Source organism: Cetorhinus maximus, chromosome 33 (genome assembly GCF_964194155.1).
Source record: "Cetorhinus maximus chromosome 33, sCetMax3.hap1.1, whole genome shotgun sequence".
NCBI classification, from domain to species: domain Eukaryota; kingdom Metazoa; phylum Chordata; class Chondrichthyes; order Lamniformes; family Cetorhinidae; genus Cetorhinus; species Cetorhinus maximus.
Window position 1 is genome coordinate 8,717,000 of NC_135911.1, and position 25,651 is coordinate 8,742,650.

At 46.3% G+C, this 25,651-nt stretch overlaps 1 protein-coding gene across 1 annotated transcript; it reads right to left on the reverse strand.

Moving 5' to 3' along the window:
• Positions 1-664: 664 nt before the first annotated feature.
• LOC144671573 (nectin-1-like) lies at positions 665-25,266 on the reverse strand. Its single transcript, XM_078533532.1, has 8 exons — positions 25,068-25,266; positions 15,451-15,789; positions 13,709-14,002; positions 12,578-12,695; positions 10,671-10,819; positions 9,130-9,234; positions 8,177-8,205; positions 665-1,820 (listed from the first exon to the last, which is right to left on the reverse strand). Exons 1-8 carry the CDS (start codon positions 25,117-25,119, stop codon positions 1,701-1,703), a joined length of 1,206 nt encoding a protein of 401 aa, XP_078389658.1. The 5' UTR covers positions 25,120-25,266; the 3' UTR covers positions 665-1,700.
• Between the last annotated feature and the right edge of the window lie 385 nt (positions 25,267-25,651).

Below are 25,651 nucleotides of genomic sequence, written 5' to 3' on the forward strand. Positions count from 1 at the left end.
TGGTGAATCTCCTCTGCACCCCCTCCAGTGCAATCACATCCTTCCTATAATGTGGCGACCAGAACTGCGCACAGTACTCCAGCTGTGGCCTCACCAAGGTTCTATACAGCTCCAACATGACCTCCCTACTTTTGTAATCTATGCCTCGATTGATAAAGGCAAGTGTCCCATATGCCTTTTTCATCACCCCACTAACATGCCCTCCGCCTTCAGAGATCTGTTGAGTTTAAGGTTATTAGTTCGCCACTTCGTTCTGTAGAGGGGCACACCTCGGTAATGTGCAGCACTGCCTGTGCCTCTCCGCACGTGCAGAAAGGGTTTGCTTGTGGCAGAGGTGCAGGGTGGGTAAAGGTCACTGTCTAAGACCTTTAAGCTGTGGTACACTGAAGGGCTGTAAAATTTGTAGAACCCCTCCGGCTACGTGCCTGACATTGAATGCATTTCGCTGATACAAGAGCATTGGAATTGCATTGAGGCACCTCAGGCAGTGAAATTGCAGCGTGGAGACGAGTCAAATCCTATCGCACTTTCTGTAATTTTTCAATTTGAAATGTTTTTGCCCTCGGGCTGCCCGGAATGTATATTGTAAATATCAAGAGAATTGCAATCGTGTACTGAAGAATCCTGCTTCGGACACCATTAAGTAGGCTTCATAGTCTTGGGTATATTAACAGCAAGTCTTTATTAACATAACTATGTGCATCTGTACGGTAGAGGGTACTCCATCCCAGGTTCGTACACACCTCTGTCCATCTCCAGGCTGACCCCAGCTCTGGGTCATGTGCATTCTTACATCACTGCATGGATGTCACTATACTCAGTCCCACGTTGACCCTGTATGTGCCAGACCCTGCGACTACATATTGAGGTACCCGAGAGTGGAATACAATGCATGGAGACACGCTGCTGGGCTTTATTAAACTTTCTGTAACTTTCAAGTTGAAAGGTTTCGGAATGAAATTTTACAAACATTAGGAGTAAAGTGCATTTCAGGGACAAAAAGGGGGTTTGTACTGAGGGCCCCAGCAGTGGAGGTTGGCTGCACTGGGATGCTGGAACTCTCCTGGATCTGTTTGGCAAGAGCCACAGTGGCCATAGCAGTTCAAAACTGGTCATTCCACAGGTGGGGTTTGTTACAAGGAACTTGTTAGTGGCTTCCCGTGTTCCCCATTCCTCGGCTAAATGATGGGTGCTGGTGGATCTTGCTCAGGAAGGGTGCTCCAAATGTTGCCCGTCCACATGGGAGGGCAGGCAACACTAATGCCTATATTATCGCGACATTATAACCCCCACAACGAGTGCTGTTCAATACGCCGACATCACTGCAGCAAGCGGGTTGCACACGAATCCGAGCGTCTATTTATTGAGAGAATATTAACCCAGAAATCGGGGGAGTTGCGGGGGGGGGAAGGGGGTGATTTTCTAGTCCAGGCGCTCGTTCCTGAGACTACCTCACTGCGAGGTGACGGCAGGCGGCGAATCCGAAGGGAATCAGGCCGTTTCTCGCCTGATTTTCCTTGGGTGATCCAACAGCCAGACAGAGACACAGGAGCAAGGACGCACAAGGCAAGTGGATTTCGGATTAACCACGCACTGAAGCATTAACGTGGCCAAAAAAAAAAATGCTCCTTTGAGCTTCCTGCACGGGTGTTACATAGCAATGGTTCCCGGTGTATTCCGTGTGAGGCAGTAAACCACAATTAACTTTGCTTGTACTTGACATCTGCATACACAGTCGATTCCTCCTTCTCTCTGTGAGCACCAGCGTGCGCCAGTACGTTAAGATCGAGAGTGGCATAAACGATCCCTTGTTCGTCCTGCTAGAGTGTGTAGAAATACAAGCAGAGTTTCAAACTCACATTTTAACCCAGTAAGGATCACAGCCTATAACTTACAACCACTTGTAATAACAACAACAGAAGTTGTCAGAAATGCACAGGGCAACAACAGCCAGAAAAGGACAAACACCCTGGGGGTTACCATTGACCAGAAACTGAACTGGACCAGCCATATAAATACTGTGGCTACAAGAGCAGGTCAGAGGCTAGGAATCCTGTGATGAGTAACTCACCTCCTGACTCCCCAAAGCCTGTCCACCATCTACAAGTCACATGCCAGGAGTGTGATGGAATACTCCCCACTTGCCTGGATGAGTGCAGCTCCCACAACACTCAAGAAGCTCAACACCGTCCAGGACAAAGCAGCCCCACTTGATTGACACCCCATCCACAAACATTCACTCCCTCCACCACCGACGCACAGTGGCAGCAGTGTGTGTACCATCTACAAGATGCACTGCAGGAATTCACACAGGCTGCTTAGACAGCACCTTCCAAACCCACGACCACTACCATCTAGAAGGACAAGGGCAGCAGACACATGGGGACACCAGCTCCTGGAAATCCCCCTCCAAGCCACTCACCATCCTGACTTGGAAATATATCGGCCGTTCCTTCACTGTCGCTGTGTCAAAACCCAGGAACGCCCTCCCTAACAGCATGGTGGGTGTACCTACACCACACGGACTGCAGCGGTTCAAGAAGGCAGCTCAACACCACCTTCTCAAGGGGCAACTAGGGATGGGCAATAAACGCTGGTCCAGCCAGCGACACCCACATCCCATAAATGAATTTTTTAAAAAAGCACTAGTAATTTACCCTGGCTTGTGTTCAAAATGCGTGGAATCGAATGGTGCATCTGTTTCTTTTCACTGGCCCGTGTAATGCAGACGTCGCTGCTGAGGCCAGCCTTTATTACCCCCTCCCATTGCCCCTGCAAAGGTGGTGGCGAGCTGCTTTCCTGAATCACCGCAGTCCACGTGATGTCGGTAAACCCGCAGTGCCTTCTCCTCGGCCGGTCGCGTTTTGGTGCAACTCAGTGGCTTGGGAGGACACTTCAGAGGGTTGTTAAGGGTCACCCATGTTGCTGTGGGTCTGCAGTCAGCCTCAGGCCATACCAGAGAGGAGCGGAAGAGCACCTCCCCCGAAGGACACTGGCGAACAAATTGGGGATTTAGGACAATGAGGTGGCTGCACATGGCAGTTTGTCGGTCCACAGCCTGAAGATGGGTTATTGACTTTCCCCTATATTAGCACGTCACTATTTAACAGGCACTCGGTGGAGTTGACAAGAGTGGGATGTGAGCACTTCACCTTCAGGCGCAAGGCTCATTAATAAGATCAGCATTTTATTTGAGAGTTTGAAACTCCCCATGCAGCTTTGATAGGATATGAACACATAGCCATGGATTTCTGCATTACTAGCCCAGGAACATGACACTATGCTGCCATCACCCTATTGCAATGGGAAACAACGTTAATTTTCATATCATAACCAAACAATTGCCCTTAGTACAAGTTTTAAGCAATATGAGAAAACATTTTCCATCGCTTGTAATTTTAAAAATCGAGTTCTAACCCCACACGGTGCATCTGAGAGATTTTATTCCATAAACAGGGTATATTTTGCACTTAGGCCCATGAATCTCAAGCATCACAGAGGAGACTATGAAAAGCCTGTGACTAATGGAGATCCTTCCACTGAAATTGGGCTAAAGTAAATCCCACAAATTCCTCGTCACAAGTTAGAGCAAACGCTGCATTTAACACACCCGAGTTAATTCAAACACTGCATTTAACACACCCGAGTTAGAGCAAACACTGCATTTAACAGACCCGAGTTAATTCAAACACTGCATTTCACACACCCGAGTTAATTCAAACCCTGCATTTAACACACCCGAGTTAATTCAAACACTGCATTTAACACACCCGAGTTAGAGAAAACGCTGCATTTAACACACCCGAGTTAGAGCAAACAATGCATTTAACACACCCGAGTTAGAGCAAACACTGCATTTAACACACCCGAGTTAGAGCAAACACTGCATTTAACACACCCGAGTTAGAGCAAACACTGCATTTAACACACCCGAGTTAGAGCAAACGCTGCATTTAACACACCCGAGTTAGAGAAAACACTGCATTTAACACACCCGAGTTAGTGCAAACGCTGCATTTAACAAACCCGAGTTAGAGCAAACGCTGCATTTAACACACCCGAGTTAATTCAAACACTGCATTTAACACACCCGAGTTAGAGCAAACGCTGCATTTAACACACCCGAGTTAGAGCAAACGCTGCATTTAACACACCCGAGTTAGAGCAAACGCTGCATTTAACACACCCGAGTTAATTCAAACACTGCATTTAACACACCCGAGTTAATTCAAACACTGCATTTAACACACCCGAGTTAATTCAAACACTGCATTTAACACACCCGAGTTAGAGCAAACACTGCATTTAACACACCCGAGTTAGAGAAAACACTGCATTTAACACACCCGAGTTAGAGCAAACGCTGCATTTAACACACCCGAGTTAGAGAAAGCGCTGCATTTAACACACCCGAGTTAGAGCAAACACTGCATTTAACACACACGAGTTAGAGCAAACACTGCATTTAACAAACCCGAGTTAGAGCAAACGCTGCATTTAACACACCCGAGTTAGAGCAAACGCTGCATTTAACACACCCGAGTTAGAGAAAACACTGCATTTAACACACCCGAGTTAGTGCAAAGGCTGCATTTAACACACCCGAGTTAGAGCAAACGCTGCATTTAACACACCCGAGTTAATTCAAACACTGCATTTAACACACCCGAGTTAGAGCAAACGCTGCATTTAACACACCCGAGTTAGAGCAAACGCTGCATTTAACACACCCGAGTTAGAGCAAACGCTGCATTTAACACACCCGAGTTAATTCAAACACTGCATTTAACACACCCGAGTTAATTCAAACACTGCATTTAACACACCCGAGTTAATTCAAACACTGCATTTAACACACCCGAGTTAGAGCAAACACTGCATTTAACACACCCGAGTTAGAGAAAACACTGCATTTAACACACCCGAGTTAGAGCAAACGCTGCATTGAACACACCCGAGTTAGAGAAAGCGCTGCATTTAACACACCCGAGTTAGAGCAAACACTGCATTTAACACACACGAGTTAGAGCAAACACTGCATTTAACAAACCCGAGTTAGAGCAAACGCTGCATTTAACACACCCGAGTTAGAGAAAACGCTGCATTTAACACACCCGAGTTAGTGCAAACGCTGCATTTAACACACCCGAGTTAGAGCAAACGCTGCATTTAACACACCCGAGTTAGAGCAAACGCTGCATTTAACACACCCGAGTTAGAGCAAACGCTGCATTTAACACACCCGAGTTAGAGCAAACGCTGCATTTAACACACCCGAGTTAATTCAAACCCTGCATTAAACACACCCGAGTTAATTCAAACCCTGCATTAAACACACCCGAGTTAGAGCAAACACTGCATTTAACACACCCGAGTTAGAGCAATCACTGCATTTAACAAACCGGAGTTAGAGCAAACACTGCATTTAACACACCCGAGTTAGAGCAAACGCTGCATTTAACACACCCGAGTTAGAGCAAACACTGCATTTAACACACCCGAGTTAGAGCAAACGCTGCATTTAACAAACCGGAGTTAGAGCAAACGCTGCATTTAACACACCCGAGTTAGAGCAAACGCTGCATTTAACACACCCGAGTTAGAGCAAACGCTGCATTTAACACACCCGAGTTAGAGCAAACGCTGCATTTAACACACCCGAGTTAGAGCAAACGCTGCATTTAACACACCCGAGTTAGAGCAAACGCTGCATTTAACACACCCGAGTTAGAGCAAACGCTGCATTTAACACACCCGAGTTAGAGCAAACGCTGCATTTAACACACCCGAGTTAATTCAAACCCTGCATTAAACACACCCGAGTTAGAGCAAACGCTGCATTTAACACACCCGAGTTAGAGCAAACACTGCATTTAACACACCCGAGTTAGAGCAAACGCTGCATTTAACACACCCGAGTTAGAGCAAACGCTGCATTTAACACACCCGAGTTAGAGCAAACGCTGCATTTAACACACCCGAGTTAGAGCAAACGCTGCATTTAACACACCCGAGTTAGAGCAAACGCTGCATTTAACACACCCGAGTTAGTGCAAACGCTGCATTTAACTCACCCGAGTTAGAGCAAACGCTGCATTTAACACACCCGAGTTAGTGCAAACGCTGCATTTAACACACCCGAGTTAGTGCAAACGCTGCATTTAACACACCCGAGTTAGAGCAAACGCTGCATTTAACACACCCGAGTTAGTGCAAACGCTGCATTTAACACACCCGAGTTAGAGCAAACGCTGCATTTAACACACCCGAGTTAGTGCAAACGCTGCATTTAACTCACTCGAGTTAATTCAAACACTGCATTTAACACACCCGAGTTAATTCAAACACTGCATTTAACACACCCAAGTTAGAGCAAACACTGCATTTAACACACCCGAGTTAGAGAAAACACTGCATTTAACACACCCGAGTTAGTGCAAACGCTGCATTTAACTCACCCGAGTTAGTGCAAACGCTGCATTTAACTCACCCGAGTTAGTGCAAACGCTGCATTTAACACACCCGAGTTAGTGCAAACGCTGCATTTAACTCACCCGAATTAGTGCAAACCCTGCATTTAACACACCCGAGTTAGAGCAAACGCTGCATTTAACTCACCCGAGTTAGTGCAAACGCTGCATTTAACTCACCCGAGTTAGTGCAAACGCTGCATTTAACACACCCGAGTTAGTGCAAACGCTGCATTTAACTCACCCGAGTTAGTGCAAACCCTGCATTTAACACACCCGAGTTAGAGCAAACGCTGCATTTAACACACCCGAGTTAGTGCAAACGCTGCATTTAACACACCCGAGTTAGAGCAAACGCTGCATTTAACACACCCGAGTTAGTGCAAACGCTGCATTTAACTCACCCGAGTTAGTGCAAACGCTGCATTTAACACACCCGAGTTAGTGCAAACGCTGCATTAAACACACCCGAGTTAGAGCAAACGCTGCATTAAACACACCCGATTTAGAGCAAACGCTGCATTTAACACACCCGAGTTAGAGCAAACACTGCATTTAACACACCCGAGTTAGAGCAAACACTGCATTTAACACAGCCGAGTTAATTCAAACACTGCATTTAACACACCCGAGTTAGAGCAAACGCTGCATTTAACACACCCGAGTTAGAGCAAACGCTGCATTTAACACACCCGAGTTAGAGCAAACGCTGCATTTAACACACCCGAGTTAATTCAAACCCTGCATTAAACACACCCGAGTTAATTCAAACCCTGCATTAAACACACCCGAGTTAGAGCAAACACTGCATTTAACACACCCGAGTTAGAGCAAACACTGCATTTAACAAACCGGAGTTAGAGCAAACACTGCATTTAACACACCCGAGTTAGAGCAAACGCTGCATTTAACACACCCGAGTTAGAGCAAACACTGCATTTAACACACCCGAGTTAGAGCAAACGCTGCATTTAACAAACCGGAGTTAGAGCAAACGCTGCATTTAACACACCCGAGTTAGAGCAAACACTGCATTTAACACACCCGAGTTAGAGCAAACGCTGCATTTAACACACCCGAGTTAGAGCAAACGCTGCATTTAACACACCCGAGTTAGAGCAAACGCTGCATTTAACACACCCGAGTTAGAGCAAACGCTGTATTTAACACACCCGAGTTAGAGCAAACGCTGCATTTAACACACCCGAGTTAGAGCAAACGCTGCATTTAACACACCCGAGTTAGAGCAAACGCTGCATTTAACACACCCGAGTTAATTCAAACCCTGCATTAAACACACCCGAGTTAGAGCAAACGCTGCATTTAACACACCCGAGTTAGAGCAAACGCTGCATTTAACACACCCGAGTTAGAGCAAACGCTGCATTTAACACACCCGAGTTAGAGCAAACGCTGCATTTAACACACCCGAGTTAGAGCAAACGCTTCATTTAACACACCCGAGTTAGTGCAAACGCTGCATTTAACTCACCCGAGTTAGAGCAAACGCTGCATTTAACACACCCGAGTTAGTGCAAACGCTGCATTTAACTCACCCGAGTTAGTGCAAACGCTGCATTTAACACACCCGAGTTAGAGCAAACGCTGCATTTAACACACCCGAGTTAGTGCAAACGCTGAATTTAACATACCCGAGTTAGTGCAAACGCTGCATTTAACACACCCAAGATAATTCAAATACATACCTGAGTTTGGGCGGTGTTGGCACCTGTTTCTATGCAATTGGAAGAAAAGTATAATTTACAGTGATTAATCTAAACTTTACCAAACCAGATATTCAACATGTTCACATTTGATACAGTTGTAGTTTGTGTGGACCCTCTCTTTTACCCATTTCCTCTTTCGCTAAATGAAGTTCACTTAACAACCCTCCCTCTCCCAATCTCCCCTCCTCTTTCCATGACAACTGTCCATCAGCAAACCATTTGCCATTTGCTCGCTCCGGTCTTCCTGATTGGAATTGAGCACATTTCCTTGTCCTGATGAACGGTCAGTGGCCCAAAACGGCAACTCTGTTTCCCTCTCTAGTGACACCGCCTGACCTATTCGGTATTTCTGGCTGGGGGACGCGGTGACATCGTGTTATTTGTCACTGGGCTAGCAATCCAGAGTCCCAGGGTCATGCTCTGGAGACACCCGGGTTTGAATCCTTCCCATGGGGGAAATTTGAATTCGATGAAAACCTGGAATTAAAAGTCTGATGATGACTTTACGATTGTCGTAAAAAAAAAACCCATCTGGTTCACTAATGCCCTTTAGGGAAGGAAATCTGCCATCCTTACCTGGTCTGGCCTACATTTGACTCCAGACCCACAGCAATGTGGTTGACTCTTAAATGCCCTCTGAGCAAGAGCAATAGGGATAGGCAATAAATGTTGGCCTAGGCAGCGATGCCCATATGCCACGAATGAATTGAAGAAAAAATAATTATCACATATGCGAATGAATACCATTCATTCCTTGTCAAAATCAACAATGGATGGACTGCGGAGATTCATCTCAAAGGGGCGTGTAAAATGGGCGGTATTGGGTGGACCCTGCATTGCACACCTTACATGGTATGCAACTCCACTGGTTGCAACAGATATCTAAGTGATCAATGCACTAAAGCAAGCTTAAAAAAAAACATTCCAAGTACCTTGAGTTCGTCGTTTCCTCCAAATTAACGCCACAGTCAACACAATGAGAACAACACCCACCACAGGAGCCACTATTTTGATCTTGTGTAACAATTCACCATCGCCTACGGAAATGGATTTGAAAGAAATAAGGACAATGTAATTGAAAATGGGAATTGGAGCTGATGGGATATGCTCGGTGGTAAGTCGAGTACACTGATTGTGGACAGTAATTATTGCACCTCTCCCTCGCGCCTCTTTGATTACCAGCTTTGGTGGGGGATGTTGTTTGCATCACCTTCTCAAGGGCAATTAGGGCTGGGAAATCAATGCTGGCCCAGCCAGCCATGCCCACATCCCGTGGAAGAATAAGAAAGAAGCTTCAGTGAGGAAATAGTTGGAGGGAAAACACAAGGGAAATGCAATTACATCCCGATTCATGTGCTGATTAATTGCTTTTTTCAATGGCCCGTATAATTAGGCCAGGATGATCAACAGGAAATAGCTCATGGTATTCCATTGCCTCGTGTGAGGGAATACATTAAAATCCTTCAGATGTGTCCTCAAAATGAACCAAATTCCCTGAACTCGGGGAGCCCAAGCAATTCTGTAATTGCAGGCAAATGAGCAGAAAAATCTGCCTTTATAGCCCTATGGAAATGAACGAGGCTATTTGAAAAGTACCTTCATATATAATTAATATATTTCATCTACAAGGCACAAGGCAGGAGTGTGATGGAATGCTCCCCGCTTGCCTGGATGAGTGCAGCTCCCACAACACTCAAGAAGCTCGATATCAACCAGGACAAAGCAGCCCCGTTTGATTGGCACCCCATCCACAAACACTCATTCCCTCCATCACCGACGCACAGTTACAGCAGAGTGTACCATCTACAAGATGCACTGCAGCAACTCGCCAAGGATCCTCAGACAGCACCTTCCAAACTCACCATGTCTACCACCTAGAAGGACAAGGGCAGCAGACACATGGGGACACCACCACCTGCAAGTTCCGCTCTGAGTCACTCACCATCCTGTCTTGGAACTATATCGGCCGTTCCTTCACTGTCTCTGGGTCAAAATCCTGGAACTCCCTCCCTAACAGCACTGTGGGTGTACCTACACCACATGGGCTGCAGCGGCTCAAGAAGGCAGCTCACCACCACCTTGTCAAGGATGATGAGAGGCGGGAAATAAATGCTGGCCCAGCCAGGGATACCCATAACCCATGAAAGAATTTAAAAAAAATCTTCAGGTTGGCCACTGGTTATCAGAGCTTATAAAGCAACAGGACATTGAGAAGATTCAGGGTAAAGATGGACAAATGGTGGGTCCTGAAAACATGGCCGGCATTTGGGGTCTGAGGATCTTCAGGTCGTTGAAATAAAGAAGTTGCGTTTTTATAACGCCCTCCATGATTTCCATAGATCTCAAAGTGAGCTCATCATCCCAATGACCTAATTTCATGTGCGGCCGTTTATTAAATTCCAGCACTTACACTTTCATTAACAAAATGAAAGGGAATTTGGCCCTTTCTATTGCTCTATTAACATGTACCTACCTTTAGTGGAATCTTTTATTATTATTTCCAATTTGCCTCTTCCTGTCCCAATTGAGTTGGTAGCTTCACAGATCCAGGTCCCATTCATCAAATTGCTCACTTTCTTTATGAATACACTTGCATTTTTAGCCTCCAGTCCTTCTCGTAACCTTGGAAGAGCCAACGATGCACATTTAAGAAATGCCTTGGTGACTAAATCTAGGTGACGAACATTAGCTCTGGCCTCCAAAGAGCAGATACGCTCCACCGGATTATATCGCTGGACGGTAAGGGATGTTAGTTGTGGTGTATATTAGGGCATGAATGACATACATGAGATAAATGAGTTAAAGACCAATGTTCTGGCTCTAAACAGCAATGGGAAAGTGAAGATTGGAAGCACCGAGATAGAGGGACAATTTCAAGTACATTGACGTGATGATAAACACCAAAGTTATACCCAAGAATGCAATCCTGGTAGATTAGCTACAGCAAGAGGCGTGACCAGTGATTTAAGTAGCCCCTGTAAATCCAAAAGCATCAGGGTAAAGGTGGAAAAGAAAATATCTGGTACGGTCAACAGCGTAGAGTGTTGCATCCATTGCATGTGAGATTTGGACTCTGTGGAAACAGGATGAGAGGGGGATTAGGGTTTTTGAAATGTGGGTTTGGCGGAGGATGCTCAGAATCAGCTGGATGGACAGGAAGGGCAAAGAGTGGCTTAGGTCAAGAGCAGAAGTTCAGGAATCAAAAGGGTTGCCAAGTACAGGCGGAGACAGAATGATGAGCAAGTACAGAGATCGGAAACGAAGACCTGACCTCAACTGAAGGAGGAATTGAAGGTAAAAAGAGAAGAGGAAGAAGAAGAACTGAATGGGTGGATAGCACTGAGATGCGGATGGTGCAGGATTGAAGAAAACCAGTGAAGAAACTAGACAATGTCAAATACCCCACTCAGGAGATGGTGATAACGAACAACTTATCATGGGTGACCAATCCTATATTTTGCTGTATCCCAAAGTCGCCCATAATGAAAATAATTCTGAAGGTTTCTGGTACAGAACATCATACAACAATACACCTCTTCGTTGTTTGTTGAAGTTCTCCTGAATTTGGGGCCTCTCCCCTGGGCTGGTTATATCAGCTCTTTTTCACCTGGGCTGCTAGGGCCGTTCTACACATACTCCTGTATTGTGGTCAACATTTACCCCCATATTAAAGCCATTCAATCCCACCACCCCCCACTACCCCCATCATCTCATTCATAAATATGGCATACATGATGATCTTACACGCACTACATTTTCTCCTTCTCTATCCGCATTCTTAATGCTGTTTCTGGTGAATCGCGATGTTCGCTCTGCCCACCATGGCCTTAACTGACCCAAGGAAAAATTTACCCCCAAGATACAAGTGGTTATTTTGGTTCAGTTGTATTTTGTAGGGGACACATTTCAAATGGCTCTCCAGGTTTTTAACGCAATTTATTTTTTCAGGAACCCAAATAGCGAGGCATCAAATTGGAAGTTTGGTCGTGTTCATTTGGGATTCAGTTGGCCTTTCTGCATCTCAAGTATGCAACACCTATTACCACACTAGTTCAGCAAATGGCCTCTCGCTGCTCCACCAATCTGTATCGACCTGCCCACGGGCCACAGATTCTCAGTTTGGCCTTTCTGAAGGCCACTGAGGTATACATCCAGAGTCAGTCAGTGAAGGTTTATGTTAAACTCCCTCGCATGACTACAGCTTTTTCCACAAATGTTTCCCTTAAAGCAGAGACATGTAAACAAAACCCGTGCGGAGAGGCCTGTTTCCAGTTCAACAACCAGGTCACAAACCGTATGAAAGCATCTGAGCAATCCATGATCTACACAGTTTTGAAAATATACACAATGCAATTCTTAATAAATGAAGCGCATATTTACCGTGGCCAAGTGTAATTTGTTGCTGGGGGATTGGCTTTGGCCTCGCAATTGAGGGTGACATCCCCTCTGTTTACACCCCAGTTGCCATCATAGCCTGTTATGGTCACTTCTGGTGGATCTACAGAGAAAATTATTGTGTTCATGTGGTCAGTACATCCAACACAGCAGAGAGTCCACATTGGTGCTTTTGCACAAGAGGCCAGAGTGGCAGGAAATGGCAGGTTAGTAACTCTGGCCCATCCACATATTTAAAACAGTCTTTGCCTTTCGTGTTAGGTGAATCACATGTCTTGTGTAGAGCAACCACAACCTCAAAGGAAAACCACCACAGATTAACATGTCGCTTGAGAGGCGCTGCAGGCTCCGATAACCCATGATTCAGGCCATGAGGTTCATTCTGAACTGCGGCATCCGGCTGCATTGATAGAGCAACTTCCACATTGGGAAACACCCCACTGGGCCTAACCATCCAAAGTTGAAGTGACCCCGAATTGCTGCGAACTAGTCTTTACGCCCAGAAAATGGTGCAACCTCCCTTAACTCTAACCTCCCGAAAGAAAATCATCGCTTTTGACTTATTTAATATGTGCGGCTGGGGTTTGCAAATGGGCGGCTGGCGAATCAACCACAACCGGTCACATTGAACCGGCCCAGCAATCCTGGAGTCGCGGATACCCAGAAAATGTCAATTCAGCCAGTGAGGGAAGTTTAACACTTCTCTAGTTAGGGGAGGAGCTGGCTGTCTTATTACTCAACTGCAGCGCGCTTTGAATTGGATTACATTATTTGTGCATCGCTGAAAAAAGAGTCACCTGGGCGCTTTTTGTCTTCCACTCATCAGGACACTTTGCAAGAACACCAAAATAAAGGGAAAACAACGTGTGTGTGTGTTTGTGTGTACAGGAAGCTACATATATTACAGAGCCCAATCAGAGTCCGCTTGCCAACCAACCAACACGCTCTTCACATGCAGTATAAATTGTTGTTTTCCCCATTATATCGGTATTCTTGCGAAGTGTCCTGATGAGTGCAAGGTGAAAAACTTCAAACGTGTCTCTTTTTTCTGCAATACTCAAGTTCTGTCCTACCAAGCGACTATTGGAATTAATCGTCTTTGTATACGGAACTTACAGAGGATCGATAATGTTATCGTGTAATTATCTGTGCTGCTTGATGCTGGGTGGGAGATAACACACGTCACCGTTTGACCATCATCATAGTCACTGGGTGCCCTCTTGTACAGGCTGATAACAGTTTTTGTCCCATTGCTGTTTTCAATCAGGGTTGTTGTATAGTTTCCAGGGGAACCGGAAATCCACGTGATCTCGGCTGCTGGGTTCCCGTTGGCTGAAGTACAATTTGCCACTGGCACTTCTGAATTAGCAGTCCGTGCGGGAACCGGGATCGCCCTGTTATTGGGAATTGCTTGGAGAGATAAACCAGAAATTAACTCAACGTCTGTTTCAACCATGTCAGCAGCTTGCAATTAATCCGGAGCAAAAAAAAAACAGAAACCAGATCCTGTCAATATTTACATGTCTCCAGCAAATGGCCCAACTGCATAATGGATGTTGTTACAGGCAAAGAGGGGACCCAGGTAAGAAAGTGAGGGACGAAAGCAATGGGGGAATGGAAGGAATGAGCAGAAACATAAGAAGTAAAGCGATTGGTCTCAATTCAGCCACGTTATTGCTCTCAGTCAGATCCAACTTGTGCTTATGCATTACAGATGGTGCCAAAGGGATGGGTCTTCCTAGATGGGACTGGCGACGGGTGTTGTGGGGGAGGGGGGGGGGGGTGCTGGGTGCGGAAGGACCAATGGAAATGGTCGGAGTGCTAGGTTTTGAGAGGGTTGGGCAGGTGGGTGGAAATGCAGCAACGTGTGAGAAACTGGCTTGGCTCTGGGCCCTGCCCCCATCTTTAGGGGGGTGTGGGGGGGGTGGGGGGGAAGGGGGTGTCTTTGCGGCAATGGCAGACAAAAAGCTGGCAATGTTCCAGATTCAGGACTGAGAAAAATGCCCATGATCGAAACTGTATCATTGGCACTTGATCACCCAATCAGCAAGTGCCACAAGGACGGGCTTGTGCCACCGGGAGGGGCAATTTGGGGGCCTAGTGTGCGGCTGAAGGGAGAGTGTTGGAACCATGCTGGAGGGTGAGAGGTGGCACTGAAGCCCAGGACGGTGAAACCAATGCCTGTGACCTGCAGGCCAGACCAGGACTCAGAGAAGTGGATCTATGAATCGACCATGAGAGTGAGTGATGGGGGATCGATTGTGGACGGCGAGGAAGTGGGAGAGAGCGTCAAAGAGCTGCAGTAGGGTGAAGAATACAGGGAGGGGTAGTGTATCTGACAGAGTGTGTGAAGTGACGCGGGATCAGTGCAACATGCTTGTGGTGTAGATCTGCTTCCCAAAGTTCTCCAGCGCTGGGGATGGGGATTTCTCTTGCCTCTTGTCTGTACCTGTTAGAGATTAATTGGTAGAGATTGATTGCTGAGAGTCGTCAATGGCTCTGATATCTTTGCAGAATGTGGCTATCAATAATGGGAGGAGACGATTATGATAAACCTTAATCGTCTGGATGTAACACTCCCAACCTTCCTATAAATAAAAGCTTCACTTGCAACTGCTAAACAAACACTAAATATCTCAGTAATAGCTCTATGATAAAATAATGAATCGGAGCTAGAATGTGACTAGGTTAAAGTGTTAGAATTAGACAACAACAGTTTTTATGATCATTGCAGGGGTATTAAGTTTACACCCGGATGCACAACCCAAAATTCAGCCCCCTCCCCCCTCTCCACATGAACATCACATTTCCCCACAGATGAATCTTCACGTGAACAATGCTCCATGTAGAATACACACCTAAAATCGTTAGATTCATTACTTTCTCAGTTATTCCCTGGGGGAATAAATTGACGCTGCACGTATACATCCCCTGATCCTCCATCTCCAGAGCCTTCAATAGAATTGATCCGTCCAGCCGTGAATGGTTTCTGAAAACGACCCGACTGGAGTACCGTTCACCTGAGATTGTTATCCCGAATTTCGGATGATACACTGCGAACTTTTTATTCTCAGGGCCCTTTTTCCATTCGAGCTGTGTCAAATTTGTGCTGTTTTGTGTTATCTGGCAGGGAAGCAGTACCTCAGTCCCAACAAGAGCGGTAAGGGTCACAGCTGTAACGTGGTTACTGGTTGAAGCTGCAGGAACAACAATAATTGGCGGGGTTAGGAAACAACATTGGAAGCTGATTTCTCCTCAATCCGCATCAGAGGCCCTGAAGGAACATTAAATCCTCAACAGGCATATCTGAGGAGTAAGAAAATGCAGCTACACCTCTCCGACAGCTTACCCACAAGGCTCCGTCCGGGGAGGGGGGAGAAATCTGGTCCCTGGCTCGCCCATTCTCCGCTCGGCCCGATATTCAGCTGCATTGGCGCCAGCAGAACTGAATGTCAAGCAGAGCAACTGAATGGCGGCGCATGATCGATGGGCTGAATGGCCTCCCCCGTTCCGATGTTGCTTTTCATATGCTAAATAAAGGACTCATTTTTCCTTGGGTGATTTCGCTTTCATTAATATTTTTGGTTTTTGCATAAGACTCCTCAGATACCGGAGCAGTCCATGTCCAAATGCAGCAAGACCTGGACAACATCCAGGCTTGGGCTGACAAGTGGCAAGTAACATTCACACCACACAAGTGCCAGGCAATGTCCATCTTCAACAAGAGAGAATCCAGCCATCTCCCCTTTATGTTCAATGGCATTACCATCACTGAATCCCCCACTATCAACATCCTGTGGGTTACCATTGACCAGAAACTGAACTGGACTAGCCATATAAATACTGTGGCTACAAGAGCTGGTCAGAGGCTGGGAATAATGTGATGAGTTGCTCACCTCCTGACCCCCCCAAAGCCTGTCCACCATCTACAAGGCACAAGTCAGGAGTGTGATGGAATACTCCCCACTTGCCTGGATGAGTGCAGCTCCCACAACACTCAAGAAGCTGGACACCATCCAGGACAAAGCAGTCCCGCTTGATTGGCACCACATCCACAAACATTCACTCCCTCCACCACCGACGCACAGTAGCAGCAGTGTGTGTACCATCTACAAGATGCACAGCAGGAATGCATCAAGGCTCCTTAGACAGCACCTTCTAAACCCACTACCACTACCACCTAAAAGGACAGATAGATGGGAACACCACCACCTGGAAATTCCCTTCCCAGCCACACACCATCCTGACTTGGAAATATATCGGCCGTTCCTTCACTGTCTCTGGGTCAAAATCCTGGAGCTCCCCCCTTAACAGCACTGTGGGTGCACCTACACCACACGGACTGCAGCAGTTCAAGGAGGTAACTCACCACCAACTTCTCAAGGTAAACTAGGGACGGGTAATAAATGCTGGCCCAGCCAGCGAAGCCCACATCCTGTGAATGAATTTTAAAAAAGCATTTGGTCCTATTTCAAAATGTTTCTCTGTCATTGTTCTGATTAATTTTACAGTTCTTCATAAATCAGGAACATTTTCTCAGCTTACCCCAATGGCATTTTTGAGCACTTTTATCTGGTATCTGTATAGTTCTAGGTTACAGTTTTATTTCTGTTAAGTGGTTATTTTACTAAGACTCTTTCTCATTGTCTTTTATTGGTGAGGAACAGAAAGCTTAAGTTGCACTTTATTGCATCCAATTCCTATTGTGGTACAACTGATAAAAAGTGCTCAAATACTAAAAAAAAAATGTAAATCCAACAAATTGGGACAATTATAACTAAAATAACAAAGCCTAATAAGAAGTGCAGGAAGGGCCTAGGAACAGAGCTAGGTTGGATATTAAGTGACTAGTGGGGGAATCTGGGCCCATTTCAAACATCTCCACGGTAGACTAAATAGACTTGCTAAATAAGTTTTCACAGTGGGTGAAGACGAAGTCTTTTTTATTTAATCATGGCGTCACTGGCTGGGCCATCATTTATTGCCCTTGAGAGCTGAGTGGCTTGTTAGGTCATTTCAGAGGATAACTATATTAGACCCATCAGGCCAGGCCATTAGTGAACCAGATTAACAATCAATAGACTTTTAATTCCAGATTTTTCTTCTCATCGAATGTAAATTTTGCTGTGTGGTGCTGTGGGATTTGAGTCCAGATTCTATGGGTATCAGGGTTACTAGTCCAGTGAAATACCACTACGCCACTGCCAAAGATGCTCGAGTTAGTGGATTCAATTTGCATTTAAGGAATGGCAGTGCGGCGAGTCACAGGTGGTAAGGTGGGAAAATCTCAAGGGCCCGACACGTTCCTAGAGGGAAATTGAAGGTGACTTCTCTCACAATTTTTCAAAGGTCTTCGGCTTCGGGAATCCAGCCTCCCGGCCATTGGATACTTACAACCGTAATTGCAATGGAGAGGCAGCAGAGAGCAACACATGAGGAAACGAAGGATCTGTCAGTTGAATTTCGGTTGTAGGGAAGCAACTGGGATCTGTTATAACAATTGAAACTCTTTCAAGTTATCAACAGTCACAGATTGCAACTCTTTCGAGTACAATCACAGTTCTTGGTTTTCCGGGATTGGGACATGAACCCACAACCCTCTGATTCAAAGGCGAGGGTGCTATGAACTGAGCCACAGCTGACACCTCCCTGGGATCTGTTATCAGGGACCGAGTGGGGGAGCAGCTGAACAAGGTCACAGGGTTCAATGAGAGTGGGTGTGGGTCAGGCCTGACTGAGCTGGTTGATGGTTGTTGAAGGGGGTCACGAACAATATGGGGAGGAGAATCTCTATGGGCATTGCCTGCCAAGCACGTCCACGATTTATCTGATAAATTCCACACCAGGAATGATCAGATTATTCGGAAACACCAGAGTGCGTGACGTTGGTGGAAAACTCAGGAGGTGGGTTCAGAATTGATAGATGGAGAGATAGATAAATAGATAGGCAGAGGGAGAGATAGACAGACAGAGAGATAGAGACAGACAGACAGACAGAGAGAGAGAGAGGAGAGCAATGTTATTAAAGGGTCTTCGGTAAAGAAGTTTAATCCGGTCTGAAAACATACCTAGTGGTTTCAAATGATTAAATGCCTGTCAGCCAAACTTCCCTCTTTTGCCTTTGGTCACTTAAGCTGCCAGTCAAACCTCCGCCTCCATATTAGCAACATCTATTGTTCCCCATGGTCACTACCGAATGAGTTTTGGGGAAAAGCAATCTATCTCTAACACGTATATTCATAGCATTGTGTACAGGGCCCCCGAACAGCTTAGTACATGAGATAGCCCCCCCTACATTGACAAATAGGAAGCAGATCATTTTTAGAAAGCGGTGTGGTCATTGTGCGAAAATGGCTGAACCGGGTGAAAGCAGAAACTGCACCAAACAGTTGCTTATCAGAGTGGGTGGAAGTGTACAGTGGCGTCCTCGAGGTCCTCTGCTCTTCTTAGGATATATTAGTGACCCGAACTAGGGCGTCAAGGCATTATTTCAAAGCCTGGAGATGTCACAAAACTCAGATGAGCCATAGACAGTGAACAGAATGGTACCACACTCCTGGATTACAGAGGTACACTGGCGAAATGTGCAGGTATATGACAGATTAATTTTAATACAGGAAGCATTTGGTGTTAAATTTTGGAAGGAATAATGAAGACAATAATGATCCGGATGGGACAATTTTGAAGGGGACGCAGGAGCAGAGTGACCTGGAGGTGTACATACTCAAACCCTTGAAAGCCAAGTTGATCAATCAGTTAATAAGAATTGGGACGCTGAACTTTATAAATCGAGACATCTAGTGCAGAAACAATAAGTTATTGCTAAACTTTTTAAAAAACACTGGTTAGGTCGCAGCTAGAGGATTGTGTCCAATTCTGGGCACCGCACACTTTAGGAAGGATGTCAAGGCCTTGGAGAGGGTGAGGAGGAAATTTCCCAGAATATTCCCAGGGACGAGGGGACTTCAGTTCGTGTTGAAAGACTGGAGAAGCTGGGAATGTTCTCCTTGGAGCAGAGAAGGTTAAGGGGGAGATTGAATCGAGGCGTTCAAAATCATGAGGGGCTTTGGATAGAGTCAATAAGGAGAAACTGTTTCCAGTGGCAGGAGGGTCGGTAACCAGAGGGACTCAGATTGAAGAGAATCGGGAAAAGAACCAGAGGGGGAGGTGAGGAGAATTATTTTTTTTTACACAGCGAGTTGTTGTGATCTGGAAGGCGCTGCCTGAAAGGGCGGTGGAAGCAGATTCAATAGGAACTTTCAAAAAGGGAATCAGATAAATACTTGGGAAGTATTATGGGGGATGGGCATGGGACAGCGAGAACATATGAACAGGAGGAGGTCATTCATGCCTTCCAGCCTGGTTCCATCATTCAATAAGATAACGGCTGATTGACTGTGGCCCGAACTCCACTTTCCTGCCTGCCCATCTTAACCCTTCACTCCCTTGTCTATCAAAAATCTGTCTAACTCAGTCGTGGATGAATTCAGCCTCTATTGCTTTCTGGGGAAGAGAATTCCACAGACTAATGACCCTCTGAGAGAAAACAACTTTCTCTTCACCCCTGTCCTAAACTGTAGACCTCTTATTCTTTAACCATGTCTCCACAAGATGAAATATCCTCCCGGTATCGACCTTATAAAGTCCCCATCAGGATTTTATCTGTTTCAATAAGATCACCTCTCATTCTTCTAAACTCTATTGGATATAGGCCCAACCTGCTCAACATTTCTTCATTGGCTAAGGAACTCACCGAGCCTCTTTCGACAGCACCTTCCAAACCCGTGACCACTACCATCTAGAAGGACAAGGGCAGCAGGCACATGGGAGCTCCACCACCTAGAAGTTCCCCTCCAAGCCACTCACCATCCTGACTTGGAAATATATCGCCGTTCGTTCACTGTCGCTGGGTCAAAATCCTGGAGCCCCCTCCCTAACAGCACCGTGGGTGTACCTACACCACATGGACTGCAGCGGTTCAAGAAGGCGGCTCACCACCACCTTGTCAAGTGGCAATTAGGGATGGGTAACAAATTCTGGCCTAGCCAGCGATGCCCACATCCCATGAATGAGAAACAAGTCCCTCATCCCAGGAACGGCTAATTGAAGACTCTTAAAAGGACCAGTGTGGGTATGATGGGCTGAATGGCCTCATTCTGCACTGCATGTCCTCTGCAACCATCTCCATCCGGGTGGTTGGCGATGGTTAACTGCCTGGTGATCACATTTCTCTATGTGGGACCTGGACATTGTTGCTACCAGTCACTAAGTTATTGGCCACATTTGCTGAGTCACAAGTTGACCTCGACAGTGCAAAATGTTGTTGAATGATGTTTCCACTGGAGTTTAGAAGAGTGAGAGGTGATTTGATTGAAGTAAACAAGATCCTGAATGGCTTTGAGAAGGTGGACATGGAAAGGATGTGGGAGAGTCCATAACTAGGGGGCACTGTTTTAAAATTAGGGGTTGCGCTTTTAGGACAGAGATGAGGAGAATTTTTTTCTCTCAGAGGGTTGTGCAACTTTGGAACTCTCTGCCTCAGAAAGCAGGGTCACTGAATATTTTTAAGGCAGAGGTAGATAGATTCTTGTTAGGCAAGGGAATCAAAGGTTATTGGGGGTAGATGGGAATGTGGAACTCAAAACACAAACAGATCAGCCATGACTATTTTATTTGTTCATGGAATGCAGGCATTGTTGGCCAGGCCAGCATTTATTGGCCATCCCGAGTTGAGGGGGTGCATTTAAGAGTCAACCACATTGCTGTGGGTTTGCAGTCACATGTAGGCCAGACCGGGTAAGCATGTTCCTTCCCTAAATGGAATTTTTGGTTTTTTTTAAACAGCAATTAACAATGGTTTCATGGCCATCATTAGGATTTTAATTCCAGATCCTTATTGAATTCAAATCCCACCATCTCCCATACTAGGATTCGAATCCCAAGCCCCCCGAGGATTACCCTGGGTCTCTGGATGACTAGTCCAGCAACAATACCACTACGCCATTGCCTCCGCATCTTGTTGGGTAGTGGAGCAGGCTCAAAGGGCCGAATGGCCTTTCCCTGCTCCTATTTGGTACGTTCCTCTGTACGATCGCTACCTATTCAATACATCCATGTTCGCAGGAGCCGTCGTCTGTATTTTCTCACCCAGCGGAGGCCCACTTGCAATTTATACTGAGATAAAAACATAAAACTGCGGATGCTGGAAATCCAAAACAAAAACAGAAACAGAAATACCTGGAAAAACTCAGCAGGTCTGGCAGCATTGGCGGAGAAGAGCAAAGTTGACATTTCGAGTCCTCATGACCCTTCAACAGAACTAAGTAGAAATAGGAAAGGGGTGAAATATAAACTGGTTTAAGGTGGTGGGTTGGAGGGGGGGGTTGTTGGGACAAACAGCCAGTGATAGGTGGAGCTAACCAAAAGATGTCACAGACAAAAGAACAAAGAGGTGTTGAAAGTGGTGATATTATCTAAAGGAATGTGCTAATTAAGAGTAGAAGACAGGACAGATAAGGTACAGATAGCTCTAGTGGGGGTGGGGGAATACTATAAGGTAGAAATAAACAATAGGTGGAAATACATTTAAAAATAATGGAAATAGGTGGGAAAAGAAAAATCTATATAAATTATTGGAAAAAACCCTCCACCCCTGCCTGTCCTTCTGTCTCCATCCCGTCTTCCAATCCCAGTCCCGGCCGTATATTCACTATACCCCCTGACCTTCCCCTCTCCAACGCTGAACGTTCAGTGTTCAGCAAAGGATTTAGTTTCATACCCTTACGCCCTCATCTCAATGAATTTCGGGCTCGGCATGATGCTGAACTCTTCTTCCGCTGCCTTCGTCTCCGTGCTCACTTCTTTGGGCAGGAGTCCTCTCCCCGTTCAACGGATCCTTTTACCCACCTCCAATATTTTCCCTCCACCTAGACCCGTCCCTCTGGATTCTTACCTTCTCTTGATCTTTTCATTGAGAACTGTCGGCGTGACATTAGTCATCTCAATTTCTCTGTTCCTCTCACCCATTCTAACCTATCTCTCTCTGAACTTACTGCACTCCGTTCTCTCAGGTCAAACCCTAACATTGTCATCAAACCCGCTGACAAGGGTGGGGCTGTTGTTGTCTGGTGCACTGACCTCTACCTCGTGGAGGCTGAGCGTCAACTCACAGACACTTCCTCCTAACTCCCCCTGGACCACGACCCCACCACTGAAAATCAAGCCATTGTTTCCAGGACTGTCACTGACCTCATCTCCTCTGGAGATCTTCCTTCCACAGCTTCCAACCTGATAGTCTCCCAAACTCGGACGGACGGCTTCTACCTCCTACCCAAAATCTACAAACAGGACTGTCCCGGCAGACCGATCGTGTCGGCCTGTTCCTGCCCCACGGAACTCATTTCTCGCTATCTTGACTCCATTCTCTCGCCCCTTGTCCAGTCCCTTCCCACGTACATCCGTGATTCCTCTGACACTTGACGTCACATCAACAATTTCCAGTTCCCTGGCCCCAACCGCCTCCTCTTCACCATGGACGTCCAATCCCTCTACACTTACAGCCCCCACCAGGATGGTCTGAGGGCTGTCTGCTTCTTCCTCGAACAGAGGCCCGAACAATCCCCATCCACCACTACTCTCCTCCGTCTGGCTGAACTTGTTCTCACACTGAACAATTTCTCCTTTAACTCCTCTCACTTCCTACAAATAAAAGGTGTGGCTATGGGTACCTGCATGGGCCCCAGATATGCCTGTCTCTTTATTGGGTATGTGAAACATTCCTTGTTCTACTCCGGCCCCCTCCCACAACTCTTTCTCCGGTACATCGATGATTACTTCGGTGCTGCTTCATGCTCTCGTCGGGACCTGGAAAAATTTATTAATTTTGCTTCCAATCTCCACCCCTCCATCATTTTCACATGGTCCATCTCTGACACTTCCCTTCCCTTCTTTGACCTCTCTGTCTCAATTTCTGGTGATAGACTGTCAACCAATATCCATTACAAGCCTACTGACTCCCACAGCTACCTCAACTACAGCTCCTCACACCCTGCTTTCTGTAAGGACTCCATCCCATTCTCTCAGTTCCTTCACCTCCGTCGCATCTGTTCTGATGATGCTACCTTCAAAAACAATTCCTCTGACATGTGCTCCTTCTTCCTTAACCTAGGTTTTCCACCCACAGTAGTTGACAGGGCCCTCAACCGTGTCCGGCCCATCTCCCACGCATCCGCCCTCACGCCTTCTCCTCCCTCCCAGAAACATGATAGGGTCCCCCTTGTCCTCACTTATCACCCCACCAGCCTCTGCATTCAAAGGATCATCCTCCGCCATTTCTGCCAACTCCAGCATGATGCCACCACCAAACACATCTTCCCTTCACCCCCCCTGGCAGCATTCCACAGGGATCGTTCCCTCCGGGACACCCTGGTCCACTCCTCCGTCACCCCCTACTCCTCAACCCCCTCCCACGGCACCTCCCCATGCAAACGCAAAAGATGCAACACCTGCCCCTTCACTTCCTCTCTCCTCACCGTCCAAGGGCCCAAACACTCCTTTCAAGTGAAGCAGCATTTCACTTGCACTTCCCTCAACTTAGTCGACTGCATTTGTTGCTCCCAATGTGGTTTCCACTACATTGGAGAGACCAAATGCAGACTGGGTGACTGCTTTGCAGAACACCTTCAGTCTGTCTGCAAGCATGACCCAGACCTCCCTGTGTCGCTTACTATTTCAACACTCCACCCTGCTCTCTTGCCCACATATCTGTCCTTGGCTTGCTGCATTGTTCCAGTGAAGCTCAACGCAAACTGGAGGAACAGCACCTCATCTTCCGACTAGGCACTTTACAGCCTTCCGGACTGAATATTGAGCTCAACAATTTTAGATCTTGAACTCTCTCCTCCATCCCCACCCCCTTTCCATTTCTTCCCCCTCCTTTTTGTTTTTTCCAATAATTTATAAAGATTTTTCTTTTCCCACCTATTTCCATTATTTTTAAATGTATTTCCACCTATTGTTTATTTCTACCTTTTTGTATTCCCCCACCCCCACTAGAGCTATCTGTACCTTATCTGTCCTGTCTTCTACTCTTAATTAGCACATTCCTTTAGAAAATATCACCACCTTCAGCACCTCTTTGTGCTTTTGTCTGTGACAGCTTGTGGTTATCTCCGCCTATCACTGGCTGCTTGTCCCAACAACCCCACCCCCCACCCCCCCCCTCCCCTCATCCCCCCAAACCAGCTTATATTTCACCCCTCTCCTATTTTTACTTAGTTCTGTTGAAGGGTCATGAGGACTCGAAACGTCAACTTTGCTCTTCTTCACCTATGCTGCCAGACCTGCTGAGTTTTTCCAGGTCTTTCTGTTTCTGTTTTTGTTTTGCATTTTACACTCTTTGGAGCAAGAGGGAAGCGGGAACATTCCTTGAAAAATGCATCATATGCAACATTCATGTAGCAAATGTGAACCTTACCAGACAGGAGAAGAGCAATGCACGCAGTAGAAATCCATGCCAGCCAAGTCATATTAAAGTGAGAAAAGCCGCCTTCCCTTCCTACTTGCAGCGGAGCCAGTGACAGCTCACGGCCAGGGGTTGCTGGCTGAGCAACTCGACAACTGCAACTCACCCTGTTGCACTTATCAGGGAGGAAGCAAAATGTGTCACAAATGATGCATGCGCAATTTTTAATTTCTCTCTCCCTCTATAAAGCCCCTGAGGCATTAGTTCCTGCCAAGAGCTGATTGCAGCTATTGCAGCGATCATTTACAGCAAGGTTCCTGATTTTTTTTTTGCCGCAGAAATATACTTTATTCACGGAACATCTGAAAGAGCATTCCAAAACATTTCCAAATGGCCATCCCAGGAAGCGCAATCATATTCAGGCTTTCCACATAGATCACGTTGCACTCCGAGGTGCTTCAGTGCAATTAAAGGGGTATGACGGACATTTCGAAATGGCTGTTACAGACAGTGCAATGGTGTTCAAGTTGTCTACATGTATGATGTTGCACACTCTGAGTTGCTTCCATACAATTGTGATACATGTGGTAGTCACT